This window comes from Plectropomus leopardus, chromosome 6, assembly GCF_008729295.1.
Source record: "Plectropomus leopardus isolate mb chromosome 6, YSFRI_Pleo_2.0, whole genome shotgun sequence".
Classification (NCBI taxonomy): domain Eukaryota; kingdom Metazoa; phylum Chordata; class Actinopteri; order Perciformes; family Serranidae; genus Plectropomus; species Plectropomus leopardus.
The window spans coordinates 28,641,228-28,662,710 of record NC_056468.1 but is presented as its reverse complement, the minus strand read 5'-3'; the positions used below and the strand labels follow the sequence as shown (position 1 = coordinate 28,662,710).

Here is a 21,483-nt window from a genome sequence, read left to right as displayed (position 1 = left end):
CTTTACATGAGTTTCATGTTTCTGTCAACTTTCAATTTTTCTTCACTAAATGTCCTAAATAAAATGTATACTTTTACTTTACCACCTTTCCCCTAAGAATCTTATACACTGACTACAAAATAGGAAAGGAAGGGACAGATGAATAAAGTAATGGGAGGTAAGGAAAAGCTGGATTTTGTTTTTTAAATCCATTCAGTTATTAAAAAAAAAACAAAACTTGTTTTCTTTCAAGTGTAATTTACGCTCCATTTTTTAGGTGGCCTACATGTCATGAATAAATAAGCTGTCATGAATAAATAAATTCTGACTGCTTGTTTTTTTGTTTACGGCATTTACCTGTACATTTAATATCAAACAATTACTTTTGATACTTAAGTACAGTAGGTATCAGATATTTTAAGACTTTTACTCAAGTAATATTCTAATAGGTGACTGACTTCCACCAAAGTCATTTTCTGGTAAGATATCTGTACTTTATTCAGGTATGGCTTTCAGGTACTGAATCCACCACTGTGTGTTTGTAAAAAACAAAAAAAACAGAGCATTCAAATACTGTTTTTGATGATGATTACCATGGCATCAATTGAAGCCTCGAAGCATCCAGGTCAGCCCTAATGAAAACTTATAACATTTTAGTATTTTTTTATCATCAGATTATATTAAACATTTTGGTCATCTAAGTCTGAGTATGTAATCTGTTATCTGATATCTGTACTTTTACTTAAGTAAACACAGTAGTTTTCAGGTACTTTATCCACCACTGCCAATTACAATCAGTCTTAAAGCCAGATGTTAGCGGGTGTCAGCGGGTTTTTTGTGCAGCTTGGAATGAGGCTTCACACTGTCTCCTCTCGTCACCCCAAAAAACACATGAATGTTCAAGTAAACAAACATGGTGTGCGCTGCTCTCCTGACTCCCACCTCTGCTTAAATCTGATTTCCTTTATGTTGACGACACCAGCCTTGGCTTGGCAATAATTTGTGCGCAGCCTTTCAGACACTGGTGGCTCCATTGGTCTATTTATAAATACAATATTAATCATGTTGTCATATTGATTATTATTAATGCAATTTAAGTTGGATTTTGCACTGTGACTATGGCTACTTTTAAATTTGCCAAAGTGTGTCATCATGACAAATGCCAGTTCTGTCAGTGTGCATAAAATTAAACCTGCCTAAACTGGTACACCAGACTGGACAGGCAAAACCAGAAACTGACCCAAATCTAATGCAAACTATCTAGCCTTAGCTGTGTTTACAGAAGCTTACACACATGCAAAGTCTGAATTTTGATGGGAATGGACACAATTAACGACTTTGTGGGGTGTGACAGAAAAGTAATATAACAAGGGTAGGGCTGCACCTAACGATTATTTTTTAATCGATTAATCTATCGATCATTTTTTTGATTAATCTATCGATTATTTTTAAAATTTGTCTAACTATTATTTTTGTATTATTCGATTAATAGAACAACAAATTTACCAAAAATAACATATTAAAACTTATCATACATTGCAGGGCATTGTTCTCCAACAACAATAGCCCAGTCTTAACTGGTAATCTGTGTTTTACAGTCTGATATAAAGTCTCACCAAAATAAAATGAATGCAAGAGCTTGTTCCACTCAAGTAAAAGGAATGTAGTGCAATCTACATTTAGCAATCCAACAGAAAAATTAATTAAACAATGTAAAATTCGAGTCACTTTTAGGAGGAGTAACAAAACAGTCACATTACAGTAACAAACCTCAAATCTAGCAGTCCAACAAAACATCTTACAATAAAAAATATGCAATTTGATTAACACTAAAAGTTTTCTCTAACAGAAATAATTATAACTAGTCCTAGTTCTTTCTGCATCAAAGTAGTCCAGCCATAACTGGGCCTTAAGGCATAATGTTGCCTGCTGAAATGAGTGCTGTATTTTCATATTTATAAGCAGATATTCTAATATTACTATTGAGAGCAACAAATAGTGAGTAATTTTAGAGTATAGAGCCCAACAATGCTGTCAGCCTATATAAAAATAATATGTATGTCATACAGCATACATACACCCCCCTCATAGACACACACACACACACTTAAACACATGCAAAACCACTCATGCATAACACACCTACATACACAGCAGGCCTACACTCTGTTTCTAATTATTGCATTCAGCCACCATACATTCACTATTATACGCACACACTGAACACCGTATCATGTCATATCATATTATATCACAGAACAACAATAGGTAACAGGAATCATTTCACAAGATTAATTGTCAGAGGTAGTAATCATTCCCGCCCTCTCATTCATAAAAAAAGCACTCTCGCTGTTTCATGTCTCAACCAGTAATATCTCATTAGAGATTAATACAGATCAGCTCTTTTAATTAGCCATCCCGCCCACACAATCGCTGATAAAAGCCTGTGATGTTGCCTGTGTGCTGGCAACAGACTGTGTATACTGTAAGTGTGTGTGTGTGAGTGTGTCTTCCCTGTAGTAAAAAATGTCAGCTTCACTCCCACCTACAGCCTTCATTGCTGTTTCATTAGGGAGCAAACATTGAGGTACTGCATTGTATCAGCCCTGCTTCTTTTGTGTGTGTGTGTGTGTGTGTGTGTGTGTGTGTGTGTACATGTGTGCATGTGTGTATGTGTTCTACTCATGTTTATACAGGCCTGTGCGTTTATGCATGTGTACATCAATACACTTGTATATATTTATGCCTGCCGCATCTTAATCGCAGCTTTTAGGCACCTCTTTGTTTACAGTATCACTTTGAAGACGGCAGGAGCGTGCATGTGTGTAAGCGGATGTGAATGTGAAAGAGTGCGTGTTTACATCTGGGATTCTCTGTGCAAGTCTCAGTGAGAGCCATATCATAATCTGCTTTCTAAAGCATCACTTTCTGTGTTTACCCTGACGTCACTTTGATGAGTTTTTCCTTCAGGGCAGAGAAAAAAAAAATACACTAGACAACTCCACAACACGCAGATACGTGCCAAAGCTCAGGAAAAAAAGCAGCCGTTTAGAATCACCTCCATCTCTACACCTCAAACAACACCATCCTGATGGATGACGACGGGGCAGGAAAATATCTTCCTTGCCCCGAGGCTACGATGGCTGGCACATCCCAAAATTCATCAAATGCCTTCAGAATTTTACCAGCCATGCTGAAGTGCACCGCAGGAGTATGAATCCATGAGCAATCCATTCAAGAAATATCCCAAAATAGATCACAACAGCATCAATGCTATGCATGTGTTTCTATTCACCAATACTCACCCTATAACCCCTTTGTAAACCCCTTCCTCAGTGCTAATTGTCCAATCATAGCTCAGTAACCAAACCATGGACTTACAACTTCAGAGTCCTTCACATGATGCTATGAGCCCCCTAAAGATTTTTAAAATCAATAAATCATTTTATCTCTATTCAAGTTAGCGGAGCACTAAACCAGAAGTAGCCATCTTGGTTGGGGGGAAGTCTGTTGTTTGCTTGCTCTGTGGGTCCAATGGTGCAGAAGCAGCGGCCATCATCTGGGTAATTTCATATGCGGCAGTTGGCTATTTCTGGCTTTGTGCACAACCGAGCAACTTTTCTAGGAATGAATGGGGTCCTGCCTCCAATTCTGCATCCAGTTCTCTTTATACATCCAAGCTACGGAACCTGAACAACGCGAGGCAGGCCTGCAATGTGCATGAGGCTATCAGCATTTAAAGAGTTGCAGAGTGTCACTTGTTGTAGACTTTGCAAAACTGAAGTCCATTAGTTACAACAGAACAAGTTATGTTACAAAATACATTAAAAAGTCAGCCAGTGATGGTGTTTTCAACCAATTCATGGAACTAATGTAAGCCTAATTAGATATCTGGCCACAGCTGATGCCAGTGACAGCTGGAAAAATCAATGGTTGCAGGGTAGAAAGCTTGCTTGCTTGAAGCTTGTTCCATCTGAAATCATGGAGCCTCACTTGCTAAAACAACTACAAATTTCTGTGGCAAACATTAGACCATTACCATAAGATGAATGGTACAGCAGGTGTTTGGGAGAATGGACAGCTTGACAGGGATTGTGAAGCAACTAAGGTAAGCTAGTACAACAGTATGTACTCTAGTACTATACAAAGACACTATAGGATAAAAGTCTTAGAAAAACATCTGATGAAAACTTTTAACTGTCTCATGCTCTTAATTAGAAAGCTTAAAGCTGTTGTGTCATCAGTTTTACTTCCCTCAGTGCAACATTTGGGTCATCCGTTGATGCTGATGCGGTCCATCAGTCAAGGCTAGACGTGGCTAACGGCTAGCTAAGTGGTGCTCATTGAGCTGGGGTCCTGCAATAATAGTTACATGCAATGGGAAGTCGTTCATCATTACTGTTCTCAACCAGAGAGAGAGAGAGAGAAAGAGGAAAAAAGGGGGTGATGAAGGAGGGTTAAGCAAGAACGTCAGACACTCCAACACTAAGTCAGAGAAAGAAATAGAGAAACAGATGAGGTGAATAAAAGAGAGAAAGAAAAGAAAGAAAACTACATCTGATGTGTTTACTGGTCAGAAGATTTCTATTCAACCATGACTAAGAGCATCCAGCTGTGGGACACCAACACATACACATGAATGAATACTGTATTTTATATATGGCAACTTCGTGCATTCAGCATTTCCCCACTGAGCATTGCATCTACAGTATGTGTGTGTTGTCTGGACTGCATTTGATTCACTGCATACGGAAAACAGATGTTCACACACAGCATTCATACTAGTGGGAACCAGCATATATACTGTACTCTGTACTTCAGCCTACATCTGTGCTGCAGTAGTACATTAGTGTTACTTCTCAAGAGATGCCATATGGCCAGTATGTTTTACCAGCAGATCAGACTCAGTGATTGTACCGACCAGCTTCCAGAACATAAATGTTTGTAACTATGACATAAAAGTAAAATATATATGCATATATACTATTTTTCTATTTACAAATGTAATTAAGAATGCCTGATATTTGACTTTCTGCCAATACCTGATTTGCCAATATTTTCCAACAAATTTTTACTGGAGCCAATATATGCACATATTGACTTAGGCTACATGTAAAACATGCTTTATTTATTTTCATGTACCATTTTCAAAAGCATTCTTCTTACTTTAACAGGCTTGCATGGTGCTGTCCCAGAGGCAATCCTGAGAATAACCACAGCTGGGGAAAAATTTCCCTAATTCAACTTATTAAAGTTGTATATTGAAGCGTCATTTTATCATACTGTCATATCGGCAGAAATGTTCATATCAGGCTGATGCCAATATTTAATTTTAAAGTCTTTACCTCCCAATACCGATTACATGCTGTTATTATTGGGCACCCCTTAAAATCCATGAGCATTACAGCAGAACAGTAGCTGCATGTCACTTGTCACTTACATGTAGCATAGTTTAGTTCAACCTTTTATAAACCCTTCACATACAGTTAAAGTATTGTTCCAAAATGCAAATTACTGTAACCGTTTTTAAAAAGACCATGTGAAGTCAACATTTCCAAAATGCATGAGAAAAAAAAAACCTTCTCCCTTGAAGGTGTGACAGAGATTTAACAATAACTCTTCAGTCCCACTGAGTTGCTTTTTCAAATTGCCAATCATAAAAAAAATTTCATATCACGGAAATCTCAATTTGGAACAAAATTCTTTGACTGTAGTCCTTGGAGCATGCTTTGAGCTGATAACAGTATGTGAGGTAAACTGCTGGTATTTCCTGTGTCAAGGCTATGATAATTCACTTAATTTGTTTCCCCTACCTATTACTCATGCATTGTGTTGTTTTATCTTGTGCACTCAGTCTCTGAATCACTTTTTCTCTGTCACCCAGTTAACCTCAGCCTCTGCATGCCATCTTGATTTTACCTTATTTAAGTGAGACATTTTTTCTCACCACCTCGGGGCTTTCACGCCTTGCCCACACTGATTTAATCTGTCTTTGTTATTTTTGTATCAGTATTATGCAACATGTTAATCCTATGCACTTGGGTCAAGCACTGATCACCCTTGACATTAGCAACACGATAAAAAACTTGGTGTATTTACCGAGCTGTTGCTGGCTTTACCCTCCTGACACAGAAACTAACACACACACTAACATAACAAACCACACAAGGGCAGAGCAATTACCAGTAAATGGCAAATTTAGCATGACACACGGGTCAGTGCTTTCCACTGCAGCTTGTCAGCCTGCGTAGTGTATGTGTACTACATACTCGTAGTGTTTATACAGGATCAAATGCTTGTAGACCAACAACCTCAGACAATTAATTTGACAGTCCTTCATAAGTACCTAACCACAAACCCTGTCTCCCAGAAATGATGCTTGTATGTCACTAAACTGCTGTCTAAATTAGGTTGTTGTGGCAACATAATCACCGCCTGCATTATGTTCAAAGACAATGTTTCATTCAGGTAACAAAACGCTACAATTACCTACAGTGTCAGCTTCAGGAGAAAGTGGTTGGGTAGCAGGCATGTGCACAGATTGACCCCAGGGGGTTTCAAGAACCTGTCCATTTGGCTTTTTCTTTTTGCCAGACACTGTTTTTCTATTTCTTTACGTAATTGTATATTGTAGTTGATAAATTTGGCCCATAGCATCAATTCTCAATTAAAAGCATGACGTATGCCCAACAAGTGCATTTGTGTCCCTGCTTACCCTCTTTAAAACTTTACATGTTGTCACTGCCACCACAGTTAATGCATGCAAATCGAGCGCCCAGCAGAGCAGCATCCACGTCTCCCTGATGTGCATTCATGTACAGTCAGGAAACAAAAGTGTTTTCTCTAAACCTCAGCAGAGTTTATCACCATTTGAAATCAAACCATAACTAAAATATCTTAATAGAGCCAGCGTACCTTAAGTAATAACCCAATATTTGGCTTTAAGCAATAGTGTGGGATTTTTAAAGTGGGGCTGTATGAGATACTTATGTTTAGTCAGTGTATTACATACAGTAGTTGGCGGTCGGCATGCTCCCAGTATGCAGAAATACATGCACACAAAATGGGATTATTCGCCATTAACTATTGAAATCTACGATAAATTGCGATGAAAAAAATTAATTCTTTGACAGCCCTATTAGCAACATTTCCTCATTATGTCAATTTTTTTAAAAGCAATTTGCATGGCATTAAGTTTCCCTACAAACATATTTGCTCATTGAAAATAGTTGTATATAAATGCAATTTCTAGAAGACAAGGCTGCTAAACACACACTCACATGGGTAAAGGTTGTAGAGTTCGAAGGTCAAATCAAGAGCCACTCAGTCTGCAGACAGCCTGTCATTATACACTGTCCATGCAGTTACATCACAGAAAGCTTACATTAAAATTAAAACCAGAAATCGAGCTAAAAGAGCCATCCAAGCTATCGCCCTGTTAACTCAAATCTGCAGATGATACACAGATCATAAATATTTAATCTGTTCTTTGTTGCAGAAACTGTCATTGTGAAAACTGCTAAGATCTCTCATTGCCAAAATGTAGGGCATTAACATTTTTATGGCCTTGACGCAGAAAAACCGTACAGACCTCCTCTGACTCCTTTATGCACCCACAAACACAAAAGGAAAAAGCTAATCAGCTGCTGACAGAGGAAGCTATTGGAAAAAAAAAAAGGAGTAGTGAGATTCAGTCCTACCTCTCTGCTGTGGAGGAGGCCCGTCTCTGACACATCACCGCCAACGAACTGCTTCCCGGCGCCATTTCCTGTTTGATCTCCCACGCGACGAGGTTGCTGGGTTTCACAGCCAGGAAGTTAATGCCTGACTGGAACCACACCCTGCAGAGAGGGATGAGGAAAGAAACAAAGAGAGAGAGAGAAGAGAGGAAGCGAGGTTAATCCAAAGTTCACACAAGCACATCATAAACAAAAAAGAAGAGAAAGCTGAGTTGTCACACTGAGAGTTAGCGGGGGAATTTGCTTAAAATTGAATTTGGTGCGCTTGGAAATTCCCTGCCCCGATTTTCTGGCTGATTTTCTTTAATCCCTGATACGTGCTATACTCTTTGTATAAAATGTCTTTTAAAATTGATTCACGCAGTATGTGGCTGCCTCCCACGGTACGTTTGGGTGCAAGATGACAAAGGAGTGACAGGAGAAGCTCTTATGAGAGTTAACATTTTTACCAGAGTAAGTGCTGTGTGGAGGATGAATGGGATGTGTGCTGTGCTGGAGAACACTCAAAATGTGACTTTACTGATGAGCTAACAACGATAACAACAGCCACTTTCTGAGCAATATGATTTGTTGTCGGTGAAGTCAACCTATTCTCATTCGAAACAAGTTAAATTCCACCGCTTGGTCAATGACTTTGGCGTCAAGCACCGACGCAAAAAGGCACCTTTCACAACCATATGATACGCTGCTGGATGGTGTGAGTTCAATACACCGCCGGACAGTGTTTGAAACGCTGCCGGTAACAACGTAATATAAACAGCTGGAGAGTCTCTGTCGGGTGGACAGGAGGGGTGGTGGATCGCTCCAACAAAATGAGCTGGCTCTTCGCTTCCTGTAGGAATGTTGAGCCAAACCATGATGTTTTTTTATAAACCAAACCGTGTGCTTTTGTTGCACAAGGAAATAAACTTTAATGTAAAGGTTTTACCCACATTGTAAGTTTATTTGTAAAAAGTCTGTATGCATCTAATGAGAGAAACTGCACATTTCCTGTGAAAACAGAAGTGTATATTGAAAGGCAACAAATTCTCATCCCTCGTAAAATATCGCCACTTGGTCAGTGGACATTTCAAACTGACATCTTCTGGGGGCATCAGAAACTGACGCCGACGTGTCATACTTCTGAGAAAGGTACCACCAAAGCTAAAGGCATTTTAAACTGACACCGTCTGACGGCGTTAAATAATGACGCCACCTGTAGCACCTCAAAAAGTGCTTTTTTGCATCCGTATCTGATGCTTTATCTTTTTCCCACATTATTTTGCAGAAACAAAGTTTATATTAAACCTCCTACCTGTCCCTCACGTTTTGCCATCCCTCTCCAATTTCCTGCGTTCTCTCTCTGGTTTGATTAAGACCATTCGTCTCTGCCTCTTCATTTTTAACCTAGGTTTTCTTTCATCTGGATGATTTCCTCCTCCACTTCACTTGGCTTTACTCCCTACTTCCATGTTTGTTCAGGTTTTTTATATTAGATTTCATACCCCTTCCTTTCCTTCTCTCCTTCCCTATCCTTCCCCTTCCAGATGTCCACCTTATTTCTATTCCTCCTTCCTCGCCATTCCCTGGCTGCCTTCTCTCCTTTATTTTCCTCACCAGGTCTCCTCTTTCATCTCTCTCCCTCACCTCCTTCGAAAGCTTCTGCCTTTCATCCATCCCTCTGTGACTCCCTTCCCTTCCTTCCTCCCTCTCTTCCTTCCCTATATACCTTACTTCATCCCTCCCTCTGCCCCTCCTCCACCCTTCAATCTCAAGGCATCCTACGGTTAATCTCTTTATTTTCTTTCTCTCCCTCTACCTCTCTCTCTAATCCGTCCCGGTGTGTTTTGTTCTATTTATCACCTTGACGAGACCCTCCCTCAGTTTATTAGCACACTTCATATGCACGTACACAAACATGCACGCAAGCTTGTTTACTGCTTTTCTTATTAGCACACATACAATAGTCTCTGGCAAACGACGAATAGCAACAAGGATTCTAATAAACTTTTTCCTCTACACAGAAGGCGAAACAAACTGCCAATCCTCTTTGTCTCCTTTCTCATTATTACTTTCTTGTGTTTGTCTCGCTTCATGTCTTGCCAAAAACTGCCAGCAAATATGCCATGCCCGTCCCCCCGAGGTGCTCTCTGTACATATGTTTGTGAGCGTACTGTATATATGCACCTGTGTGTGTGTCTGTACTGTACGGGAATACCATGCTTTTTGGTGTGTGGCACAAAGGGAACTACCCTCTAGTGAAAACTTGAAAACCCACTTTTTTCTGTTTCACTGTGAACTACTTTTTTTCTTGGTTTATTTTAAAGGAGTGGAAAATGATCCCCAGTTGACCATTATTGTGCATTGTTTTTGTGCCATGGTTTGGAAAATGAGGGAAAAGAAAGTGTGAAGTTGCAAAAAAAGTATAGTTTTTGCAAGTAAGGCTTTGTTTGAGTCTGGTGTGTTCATGCTCCCCAGTAAAATATCGCTCGTGTGTGTGCAGCAACACAGCGCAAAATAACAGGCGGTCTCCTAAAAACTCCTCTTCTATAATTTAACAGCTAAATGTTACATAAATTTAAAAAAAAAAACTGACTTTCTACCATTGTTCTGTTTCCTGTTTTTCTTTCTCCATCCCTCTCTCTTTCTGTCTCCTCTATCTCCCTACGTCACCCTCGTCTCCCTCTCTCCCTCAGTCACTCTGTCCTCCTCCTAAACCAACCCAGAATTTAAGATAATCCACTTCAAAGGAAATTCTCTTCACCCAGACTGTGGCAACAAAAGTATGTAAAGCAAAGTGAGTTAGGAGAAGAAAAAAAACAGGAGATATAATGTGAATGACAGACTGACAGGAACGAAGAACAGAAACGTATGCCCAAACACCGGCTGAGAAATATTCGCCCAAGAATTTCTTAAGCTGACAAGGTTGTGGCAAAGACAAATCATAAATAAAACATACTGGAAATAAATAAATAAGTAAATAAAACTTTTCCAGCACTCAAAAAAAAATCCCTCCTGAGAGAGCAGAAATCTCATTCTTGTTAATGTTAATATCACAAAGTGCACTTTCTTGAGCACTTTGAAATAAAATCTTAACGTTCATCCAAAACACATTTGGAGACGCATTCTCCGGTACCACCAAAGCAGAACCAAAACTGTGACAGGCGTAAAAACTGCAACCCACATTCACCCAAAAGCCACTGTAATTACACAAAGCACAGGCTTGCCAGCACACATTTTGAGACTGACTGCCAGTGATTACAACAGCAATATTGTCTGAAAGGTGAAAAATAAAATTTGCAACAATTATCTATGTGAGAACAGGCAGAACATATCTGGTTTGTGTACAATTGTAGGGTATTAAGGCCTTAGGGGTTACTGAGGATCCTGGCCTAAAGTTTGAAAAGCAGCTTAACCAAAAAGCAATGTTTATTGCAATTTTGTAATTGGTAAAACCTGACATACAATGCTGCAACACAAATTTATCTTCCAGTCCCCAGCTTTCAGATGATGTACACCACTTCTATGAGGCGTATACTGTTGACTTGCTACCTAAAAAAAAAAAATTAAAAAAAAAAAGCAAAATGGGTCTGTGGGTGGTCTCAGAGTGTTAAATTAGAGCGTTGACAGTGAACAAAACAATAATGTACAGTAACTATGATACAGACTGCGCCAGAGCAAAGCTTGTGTAGTTTCATCAAGCACTTAATGCCCTCCTATACTCCCTGTGAAAGAAGCTGCTCATTGCGATTGGTTTTGGGAGAGTTTTCACTCAACTATGCAGTCCCCCTCAGCTCTATGGACCATTTTAGTGTCTTTCAGCTAATTCTTTATTTATTTTTTTTTGCAGCCTGCAACTTTACTGTTCTACTTAACGCTTACTGCTCTCATCAAACTTGTTTCTGCCCACAGCAGGGAGTTGTTTTCAGCAAGAACAGCTCCGATAAACCCACAGTTTGCTTCCTGCCCAGCACCAAACAGCAAACAGGCAAAGTTAACAACTTGCTGGTGAGCTTTGTGGAGCATTTAGGAGCTAAACAGCTACATGTTTCCCTCAGGAGTCCTCGACAGAGAGTGAATACTGAATTTTCAGAACTTCTAGTGGATGCTGCTTTTTACAGGGCATAAGTCAAACATGTCTCTGATATTGTGGATTCTTTCCACAGATGGCCCAAAAAACTAGTTAATTCTGCTTTAACCCACTAGCACAGTCTTTCTACACTTGTTTCTTAACTAGATTTGTTGGCTAGAAGAGCACAATAAAAAATTGACCTATTTAGCTACATTTTATGTTGTGGATACTTTAACCATAATGTTTCAACAATGCTGTGGTTAGGCTTTAGGCACAAAACCCACTTAGTTAGGATCAGGGTCCCAATCTCGACAGGAAAAGCAGCAATGTCTTGGTAAAAACAACGTCTTTATGTAGCACTATCCCTGCCGGTGGGTTGGCACAAAACACCCATGACTGGATCCTGAAAGCCAATAGACACACAGCAGTGACTCACTAAAAACAATGGTTTTGTTGTTTGTTGCTCTAGAACAGTATTTTGAGGAAGCCTGCAGCCTGACAGGTGTCTCACCTCGGTGAGAAGACAACAACCGTGAAGTCCGGATGACAAAATCAGCTAATATAGTATTACTTTAGATACAGTGATATGATACGTATGAAACATGCAAATGTAACATACTTGTGGTTTGCATAAATATATATAATGCCAACATTTTCTTCTGGTGGGTGGGCTGTTTGAGAACAGTATATACAGCATGTATTCAAACTTTCTTTTGGCTTTATGACTCACTGACTGAAAATGATAACAAGACAAGAGAAACGCTCACTCTTGCCTAAAGTCTGAAAAGAGTTGTTATTTCACAAAAACAAAGATGTATCACCAAGATAAAAGACTGTAAATAATCTTAGATCCCTGTAAATTCATCGCAATGTACTACCATGGGTCTAAAACCCTTAACTCAAAAACAAGTGTACTGTTGGCTCAGTCAAAAGCGGAGAAAAAAAGTAGATTTCTAACAGAATGGGGCTTTCAATCAAGACTGAGTTTATGGCTCAAGTGTTTGGCATTTTACCCCTCAAAATTTAGAGATGTTTGTGGAAAAAATATTGAATATGCTTGCCTGGATGATATACACACATGACCACAACACACGCATGTATGCACACGCACACACAGTCACATAGTAAGACAGAAAACACAGCGACACCATTGTCCCATGGTGCATCTGTCAGGACTTTTGTGTGTGTGCATGTCTGTCAAAAAGCAGGATGATGGACAAGGCTGCGTCCCTAAGCTGCTTCTGTCAGATCCGTGTACAGCAGCAGAGCCTGACAAGTGTCTGTGTGTCTTTCTTTCTCTGTCTGTCTGTTTTTTTTAGGTAATGCAGGAAGACAAGCAAAACTTCTCCCAATACTCTCTCTCTCACACACACACTTTGCCCTATTCACATCCCTCTGAATTTATCAACCTTTGTTTAGTTTTTTTACATCAGTGACGCTGCTCTGTCTTGATGACTGATCTGCAACATATTCTGTCTGATGAGCCTCGACAGATGTATTTACAGGTATCAGCTGTCGCTGTAATTTTGTTCTTAAATTTAACAAATGCCTCATTTACGCAATCAATCTATGATGTCGTCAGAGCATGATTTTCGACAACAATTTCAGTGTTATACACTTAAAACTTTATTTACAGCAGCAGCATTAAGAAACCATCTATTCCTCTCTCGTTCCCTGGGTGACACTCATACATTACACGCAATCGCAGCTACAGCCTGCTCCTGTTGGCCATTGAGTAGCTCACAGAGCATTACAATTGATTTTCTTTTTCTTTTTTTATCTGGACCAGTGCCTTGTTTATAGGCACTTCAAAACTAGTTTTCCAAGTAGAAAAATAAAGAGTAAGTGGAGAGAAAAGGCAATAGGGCATTATGCCAAAAAGCTACACAGTGAATAAAATCCCTTTGCTCTTTTCAATCACAATTGTAAGTTTTAATGCTGAGAGTGCGTCTGCCATTGTTTCTTTTTCTTCATTTTTCATGACCCTGATGTTCTCTTTAGACTACTTCAGTATTGATTTTGTCATTTTTTCAAAAGTATTTTTTTAGTCATAGTCTGGTGTCAAATGTCCTTGTTAGTTTTTATCATATTAAGTTAAGCTCCCTCTCTTTTTTTATGGTTTTTAATTACTAAAATTCTGGTCATTCTTCTACCATAGTCAGAGAAAGCTGTGACCATGTCAGTTTTTAGTCAATGGAAACCGTTTATTTTTTAGCCTTCTTTAGTCATTAGACTATATTAAACATTTAAGTCAGTCTAGTCTCACCAAACCATTTGTTTTGTCACCTGTTGTTGTCACTAGGCAGGTTTCCATTAACCCTCATAATGCGCAAATGGAAACTGCGAATAGAAAATACACCAATTACACAATTTCCCATTTATCGCAAAAAAAAGTTTTTACACTCACATTAGGTGGTATTTCAGGCCAAAAAGCCATATTTCAAAAAACTTTTATAGGTAAACATAATGGTTTGGCTATGCGCTTGTCGGTAGGAACTGGCTCCCTCAGGCATGATGCAGCGGGCGCTACACGAGGTGTTACTGCATCGCATAACTCTTTAAAAGTTGAGCGGATCATTCGGAAGTTTCTGAATCCACAATTCCTCTGTGAAATCGTGGACTATCACCTCCCAGAAATCCCTCATGCATGGCCGCTCCCACATATAAGGGGTTTGCCCTTCCATTATCAATAATGACAGCTAGTGAGGCGGCTGAAACAGAAATAAACATGCTAATGTTTTGAACATCCATCACCATGTTCCTTGGAATGTTATTGCTAGAGGAGAAGTCGCATAAATTCACAAACACAATCATCTCGCAGTTGAGTTTTATCATCATTTTGAAAATTTTGCTTAAGTTTTGCGCAAATCTGTAATGGAAACCCGCCTACTGTAAACTTTTACTTAAATGAATACTTTGCCCATTTTAAACCAGGTCTCACTGCTGGTGTCACTGCTGTGTGGGGAGTGTGTGCAGATCAAACAGTGTTAAAATGTCACAAGCTTCCAAAACATCTTGCCCGTCTGAACAACAAAATTTGGCGGATGACTGAAATGTGTCATCGAGGTTGCAAAATATTTTTTTTTCAACCTACATTTTAGTCTTGTCTTTTTGACAATAATGCATGTAGATATAGTCACAGTTAGTGTTTAATGACGTCGGTTTTTAGTCATACTTTCCATTAAAAAATTTAACACTGCCTCATTTTCACATATTGTACCTCTGCTGCATTTTGGCTCTCGAAGACATTATAAAATTTCCGGTTTTGCTTCATCTTAAGCTGCAGGTTTATTATGATGAAAGACGACATAAATAGGCCAAAAATTCAAATTATGGAATAGGTCGTGATATTTCAGAAAAAAAAACGAGCACACTTCAGTGCCTTTGGTATGTATTAATAAGTCATTTAATTTGAGTTACAAAAGGTTTATAAAATACATAGTTAACACAGTTTTATTAACTTGTTCTCCACCAAAAAAATAAAGCTAACAAAAGTTTTTTAAAAAAAAAAGTGCAATGGAGTGGCAGAATGGGGGGAATGTGAATGAAGCCATGCATATTTTTAGCTTAGCCTTTCCACACCAAACTAGTGACCCAGGAAAGCAAGCAAAATGTTCTAGAAAAAGATAAATTGGCCTGCTAAAATGGAGAATCACTTAGGTCCAATCAATTCCCTTTACACATAACCCTATCCTTTAAGTACACTTTCCACATTCTCACTAAAACCTTAAAATCTCCAAATGCAAGAAAGAAGGAAAAACACTTACAATTTATTACAGGTGATTCTACTCTGTTCAGGAGGTGAAGCGTAAAATTTTATCTGCTCTTGGTTTACACACACGCACGCACGCACGCACGCACGCACGCACAGACACAACAACCCGATGATAATCACCCTCTATCACACACACTATCTCTCTCGTACACAGGAGCACAATAATCAGTACTGACCGAAGGTCATGCAGACCTGTGAGTCACATGTATGACTGTGTGTCAGTAAATCACTGCAGTGTTACTGATAACTCTGGTTTCCTTGAGTAGCAACTGATGATAGAAGGACTGATTTACACTCAGCACAGAGAGAGCGAGAGGCAGAGGAGAGGAAGCAGAAAAGTGAATAAGTGACACTCAAACAGGGAAGGCAAGAGGAGGATGAAAAAAGGAAATAAACCACAACACAGAGACTGGATGTATAATCCACACTTTTTCAGACCTTAGGCGCAAACATCACTATCTCCACAACAGTGACCTTTCAGCAGCACAACGCCCAAGGTGCTGAAAGGACAGCAGGCCGGAAGTTGTATGAGGTACTTATTCATAGTCAGTGTATTATGTACAGTAGAAATCAGCCAACGCCCGTTTAAAGAAGTAGGCAGGAGGCTACGGAAGCTAAGCAATGTGCTGTGGACGAGCAAAACGTATTTTAGCCTCCTAAAAAAAGGCTCCCTCTCTCACACACACATTCACACACAGACACACACACAAATGAACATCAGTTTTAGTGTCCGCTGTATTTAAAACAGTTTCACCTTGCTGTGAAGCAGTAACTTCTGATGGGGAACTGAAGCTGTTGTCTATGCTCTCTTCTTCTCTTGTGTATGGGTCTTTAACAAAACAAATTTGGGCAAGGTTCCAGACTTATTTTTATTTGTGTACTGCATATTTATTAGATTAATTATTTTAAGAGGAAGATCTACTTTATGTATCTTTAGTTACTCACACTGTTTACCTGGTAGCAGCCAAACAAGTTATAGAACTCACAAAATTAGAACTTAAGGCAAGGAGAAATATGTGTCCATCTAAAAGTAAAACTTTTTAAACCAAGAAAAAGCCAAGAAATTAAAAGGGATTCAAGATGTTTCAGATGCATCAGAAATGACAGGTCCGGTAGTTCAAGTTTTGTGGACTACAGTTCTACTTAAGTTATCTTGTCTATTGTGCAAGAAATACCTGCCTTCAAAACCATAAATGTTGAAAAATGTATGTTTTGAGCGCTTAAATGGCCTCTTGTTAGGTTCTTCTGAGCTTTATTTAATGTGCTATATTATGTGATACTCTTTGTCTCCATGCCAATGTAACCTACGTGAATGCCTATTGTGAGGTAAATGTAAAGACTCCAGGGAACCTCCTATTATAGCATAAGCCCTTATTGCTTGATAAATCTGTGTTTAGAGCATTTCGGCTTTTAAAGGCTAAAAACTGACAGATCTCTTCACCAAGAACACCACTCAAAAGGCTTAGTGTATCTACTGAGACTTAGAAGTGTTTTGGATGTGATACTCCAAGAAGCATCAAGTAGGTAAACAATATTTCAAGAAAGAAAAGTAGATCTTAAGCCCCTAAGGTTTCTGTGCTCCTCTAGTATGCATCATTTTCAAGTTCTTTTCATCAGTTTTTCATGGATGACTCTGCAGCAGATTGGAAGTAATATTTTGAAGTTTATCAAAGTCGTTGGTAAAAAACAAATAAAGCACCAAAAATGCAGCAAAGATGAGACCAATTCCCAATCGGCAGCAGCTTTGTGTGCTTTAATCTACAATGGCTGCTAATGTAGCGCTACAAAGAGTGTACTTGCAAAGATCCTCCAGGTAGCTGCATGTTTTGGATGTGAGAAGAAAGGGGGTTGTGTTTGATCAAGTATGTCATGGGGTTATCCCAAGGGCATCTGAGTTTCTAGGCACTTTATCATTCTAGCAGCATGCTTGCGCTCATATTTCTTAAAATTAAGAACAAATTATCCACAAATCTCAAATATGATGCTGCTGCTTCCTCACCCTAACAATTGCGTGGAGTCCTTCTGGATTTTTGTTTAATCTTTCACCTCACTTTTAGCTGTATCACCACCCGCTGTTGGGATTAACTGCCACTATTGCTAATTTCTCAGCAATGGTCTTTCAGTTCATATTAACATTTTTGTAGCAATGGGTGTATGCCTAAAACTAGAACAAAGTCCTTTTAGTCATATTGCAGGTACGGTTTCTGCATTCCTACCTGTTGTGTTCAAAAAAAATCCAATGCTCCAAAAGTGTAGCAATGATTATAATGATTTTAATATCACATAACATACTACAAATCATCAAAATTTTTAAACGGTGATTGCCAGCACTGTACATCAAGACCAATAATTATACACAGACGTCACGAATGGTTTCTTTTGTGTTGGAGGGTACCTATCCTGAAATAGGAGCTTAAAAAATCTTTAACAAATCTAATCTACGATCATTCCTAGTTCTTGCTGTAAAGACACAATATAAAGCACCTAAAACTAGATCCCTAGAAGTTAAAAAAGTTACCCCAGTGTGAAAAAATCAAAGTATACACATGAAACTATAGTTCTTCCAGAACTTCCTCTCCTGTGAGCTTGTTCTTTTTTCTAAATACTGTTTGTTTAGGTTACAGTGATCCGTAGCTCAGAGCTTTGCACTCCATACTGTCGGTGTCTACTAATGTTGGAAGTGAAGCATATTCTACAGTTGCTGCCGCGCTCAGTGAAAGTGTCAGCTAAATGCCTAAAATGTAAATGTAAACCCAAAAGGCATTCGTCTCAAAACAAAAGAGCAGACCCGCCATATGTTGCATGTCAGGATACGCTGCTGCATGTACAGGAGCAGATGTGTCTCGCAGACAAAAGTAAAAAGAAGACATATTGTTTGTCCGAAGTTGCTGTCGGAACAGCTGTTTGGGGAGAAGGCAGGTTGGAAGGATACTGTAAGAGGCACTGTGTAAATTCAGCTCATCCCACATCCAAATTGAAGCAGATGTCCAATAATTCTTAATTGTAAGTAAAGCAGTGTAAGGCCACATTCTGACAACGCATTTAAACTGATCAGTTGTAAGGTAGACATAGAGGAGACACCAGCAAGCAAAACTTTTTAGGTGATTCGTGCTGGTTTAGAGGCAAAGTATGCAGTCAATATCTGTGTGTTTGGATGATTTTTTAAAACCTCTTGTTCAGCTCAGAGGAGGAAACATCTCTAAATGCCCTCATTGATAATTCATGACTTAAAAAAACAGTACTAGCAATGATAAGGAAAAATGGCAGCAAGTCTGCAGAGGCACAGGCAGATGCTCAACAAAATTCAACACACCTCCTGCATATTCCTCAACACATTCTGGAGAAGCTGCCGTCATTGGACTTGAGTGGCATTTAAATGAGTCAACTGTCAGATCATTAAAATGTTGTTTTCTGCTCATTCTGCTTTATTGAAAAACAATCTGTTGTTGTGATCGCACACTGAAAAGAGACAGGGTTACTTTTTCGACAAGTGACAAGCTGTCAACAAATTGAAAAGTCGAAAAAGTGATTTTTTTCTAGAACAAGGTCTTAACAAGTTGCAAAGTTGATGCTAAAGAACGAAGTTGGCCACCTGAGATGCATAATTGTTGGCTCATCAAATAACTGAGGAAAAGCAGATCAAGTCTGATTTATCTGCTCTTTACACAATTTTAAAAGGCTGATTTATGTGTTTTTAAATATAAAGTTCACAATGCGTACTCTCTGTAAAAGGCACGTATCGTAAATTGGCATGAGGAAAGTTTGCCTACACAAAGTTACGTAAGACTTTTCAGGAGAAAAGCATAAAAATTATTTGTTTTACCTACATCTTACAATGATGGTGATTTCAGATTCACAGTTTAGTGCTTCACTAGAACCTTGAATGTTTGTATTTTTTGAAGATGGAGTGATGGACAGATTGGAAGGCAAAGGGTGCTGAAATTTTAGAATGAACAGGTGGGCTTGTTTTTTAAGACATGGCAAGACAGATGGGAAGCTGTAAGTTTGGAAAGTCATCACAAACTGTTGTTAAACATTTAAAAGAAGGATGTAAAAGAGCTGCGTTATGTTGGTCACAGGTCAAATGTGTCTCGCTGCGAGAACATCTGTTGTATCGTGCTACCCAGAATCTTTTTTTCTGTTTTTCTACTTTGGATTTCTCTCCCTCTGAAGGCTTTTTATTCACTTGTTTTTTCTTCCTTTGTTGTCCTTTCATCCTGTCTTTTTTCCCCTGTCTGCCCTTACAGACTTTTTTTTTTTTACCTCTACTTTCTTTAAAGCTGTCCTGCACTCTCATCTTTCTTCCTCCTTGTACACTGTTCTGTCACTTCCATTTCCTCCGCTAACACAAACATAATATCCCACAAAAAACCTTTCCTGACTAGCTGCTGTCAGTAGCATTAGCACTAACCATAACTGATGAATGGCCTTGAAAATACACTACTTTCTTATTCCCTTACCTTGGTTAAGAATGTCCCCACAAAAAAAAGCTTTGTTCTGTGTTCAGATGCCTAACAAGGGAGAAGGTCGCGTACCATGGAAGTGCGTGACTTGACACAGGACACCACTGTTTGTTTCACATATCCCGTCAATGGTAAAAATTGCTTCCTTTTGACCATAATATTTTTTCACTAGCCTTAACATAATCTTTGGAGTTAAACAAAGCAAAACCTTGAGCATAGGGCTTCCCCCTGAAGTGGAAGATTTGAATCATCAGTCAGAAACCCCAGTTGACTGAGATTCTTCAGGTTGGTTAGTTTGCAGCATACTTCCTAAGACATTTCTGTCCCCAGATTTATATGCACAGTGAGCGCTTCTTGGTTTCATGCTGCTCTCCCGTACAGGCAGCTGCAGACTCAGAGAGCGAGTAAGATGGAAGCAGCTTCCTGGAGGTAGAGAGGCTTTGCACAGTCTGGCTCCAGGATAATGTTATCTTCTCCCTTCTGCTTAGAAGTGGAGAATGAATTTACAGCTCACAGCAACTTAATACAATACAGTCTCTGGCTTTTATTCAATATTTTGTGTCGGCAAAAATGTTGCACATTTCCCATCTAAAGTTAGCATGGTTAGCACGCAATAGCTCGGAGGGCCAACATCACTGTCACCCTGAACATCCCACCATTCAACTGCATTCATCTTTCAAACTCTATATGGATAAAAAATAGTGGAATATTCCGGTTAAACAGACAAATCGGGGGCACCTGGTGGCTCAGTGGATAAAGCGGGCGCCCCATTTACAGAGGTTGTATCCTTGCTGCAGCCGCTGCGAGTCCGATTCCTGCAGGTCACCCACTCTCCCCCTTTCACACTTAAGCTGTCCTATCAATTAAAGGCAATAAAAAGCCCCCAAAATAATCTTTAAACAGACAAATTGGATTAAGCTGACACAAATCTGAGTCAGGGACAGCCCCAGGGACAGCTATTGCGTCTTTTTCAGGGCACTGACAAAGTCCAATAAGGCCATCAGATGAGAAAACTCACACACTGTATACTGTATGGCCCTTTGGAAGGCAATAAGTGCGTCTCAATCCATCTGTGTTTTTGTGTATTTGCAATTTGCACTTGAGACTAGATACAGCCCAAGTCAAAGTATCACAAAACATGTGTTTTATGCTTGGTTAAGGTGAAAACGTGTTCGTATTGATTAAAGCAAAAGTTCAACTGAAACAGGCTTTGTGAATAAATCATGATGTGCCTGAATAAAATGTCAATATTCCAGCTGTTTGTTATGGCTACTTGAATGCAGTCGGCAACAAAGACAACAGTCATCCATTTCCTGACAGTCCATCCTGACTGAGTACATTAGGTACACTTGGTCCACTGTATGTGACACCTACATAGATGCACATTTAACATTTTATTTGCAAAATTGTATTATCAGTTTTGATCTTGTCCTGAATAACATACTAAATTTGCTTTACTAATTAGGAGCGAGCCAG

At 39.2% G+C, this 21,483-nt stretch overlaps 1 protein-coding gene across 1 annotated transcript in view; it reads right to left on the bottom strand.

Moving 5' to 3' along the window:
• si:dkey-215k6.1 (transmembrane protein 132C) overlaps nucleotides 1-21,483 on the bottom strand; it is a 322,194-nt gene that overhangs the window by 149,378 nt on the left and 151,333 nt on the right. Inside the window, exon 4 of the mRNA XM_042488311.1 lies at nucleotides 7,680-7,820. Within this exon, the coding sequence (XP_042344245.1) occupies nucleotides 7,680-7,820 (141 nt within the window). The remainder of the gene's footprint in view (nucleotides 1-7,679; nucleotides 7,821-21,483) is intronic.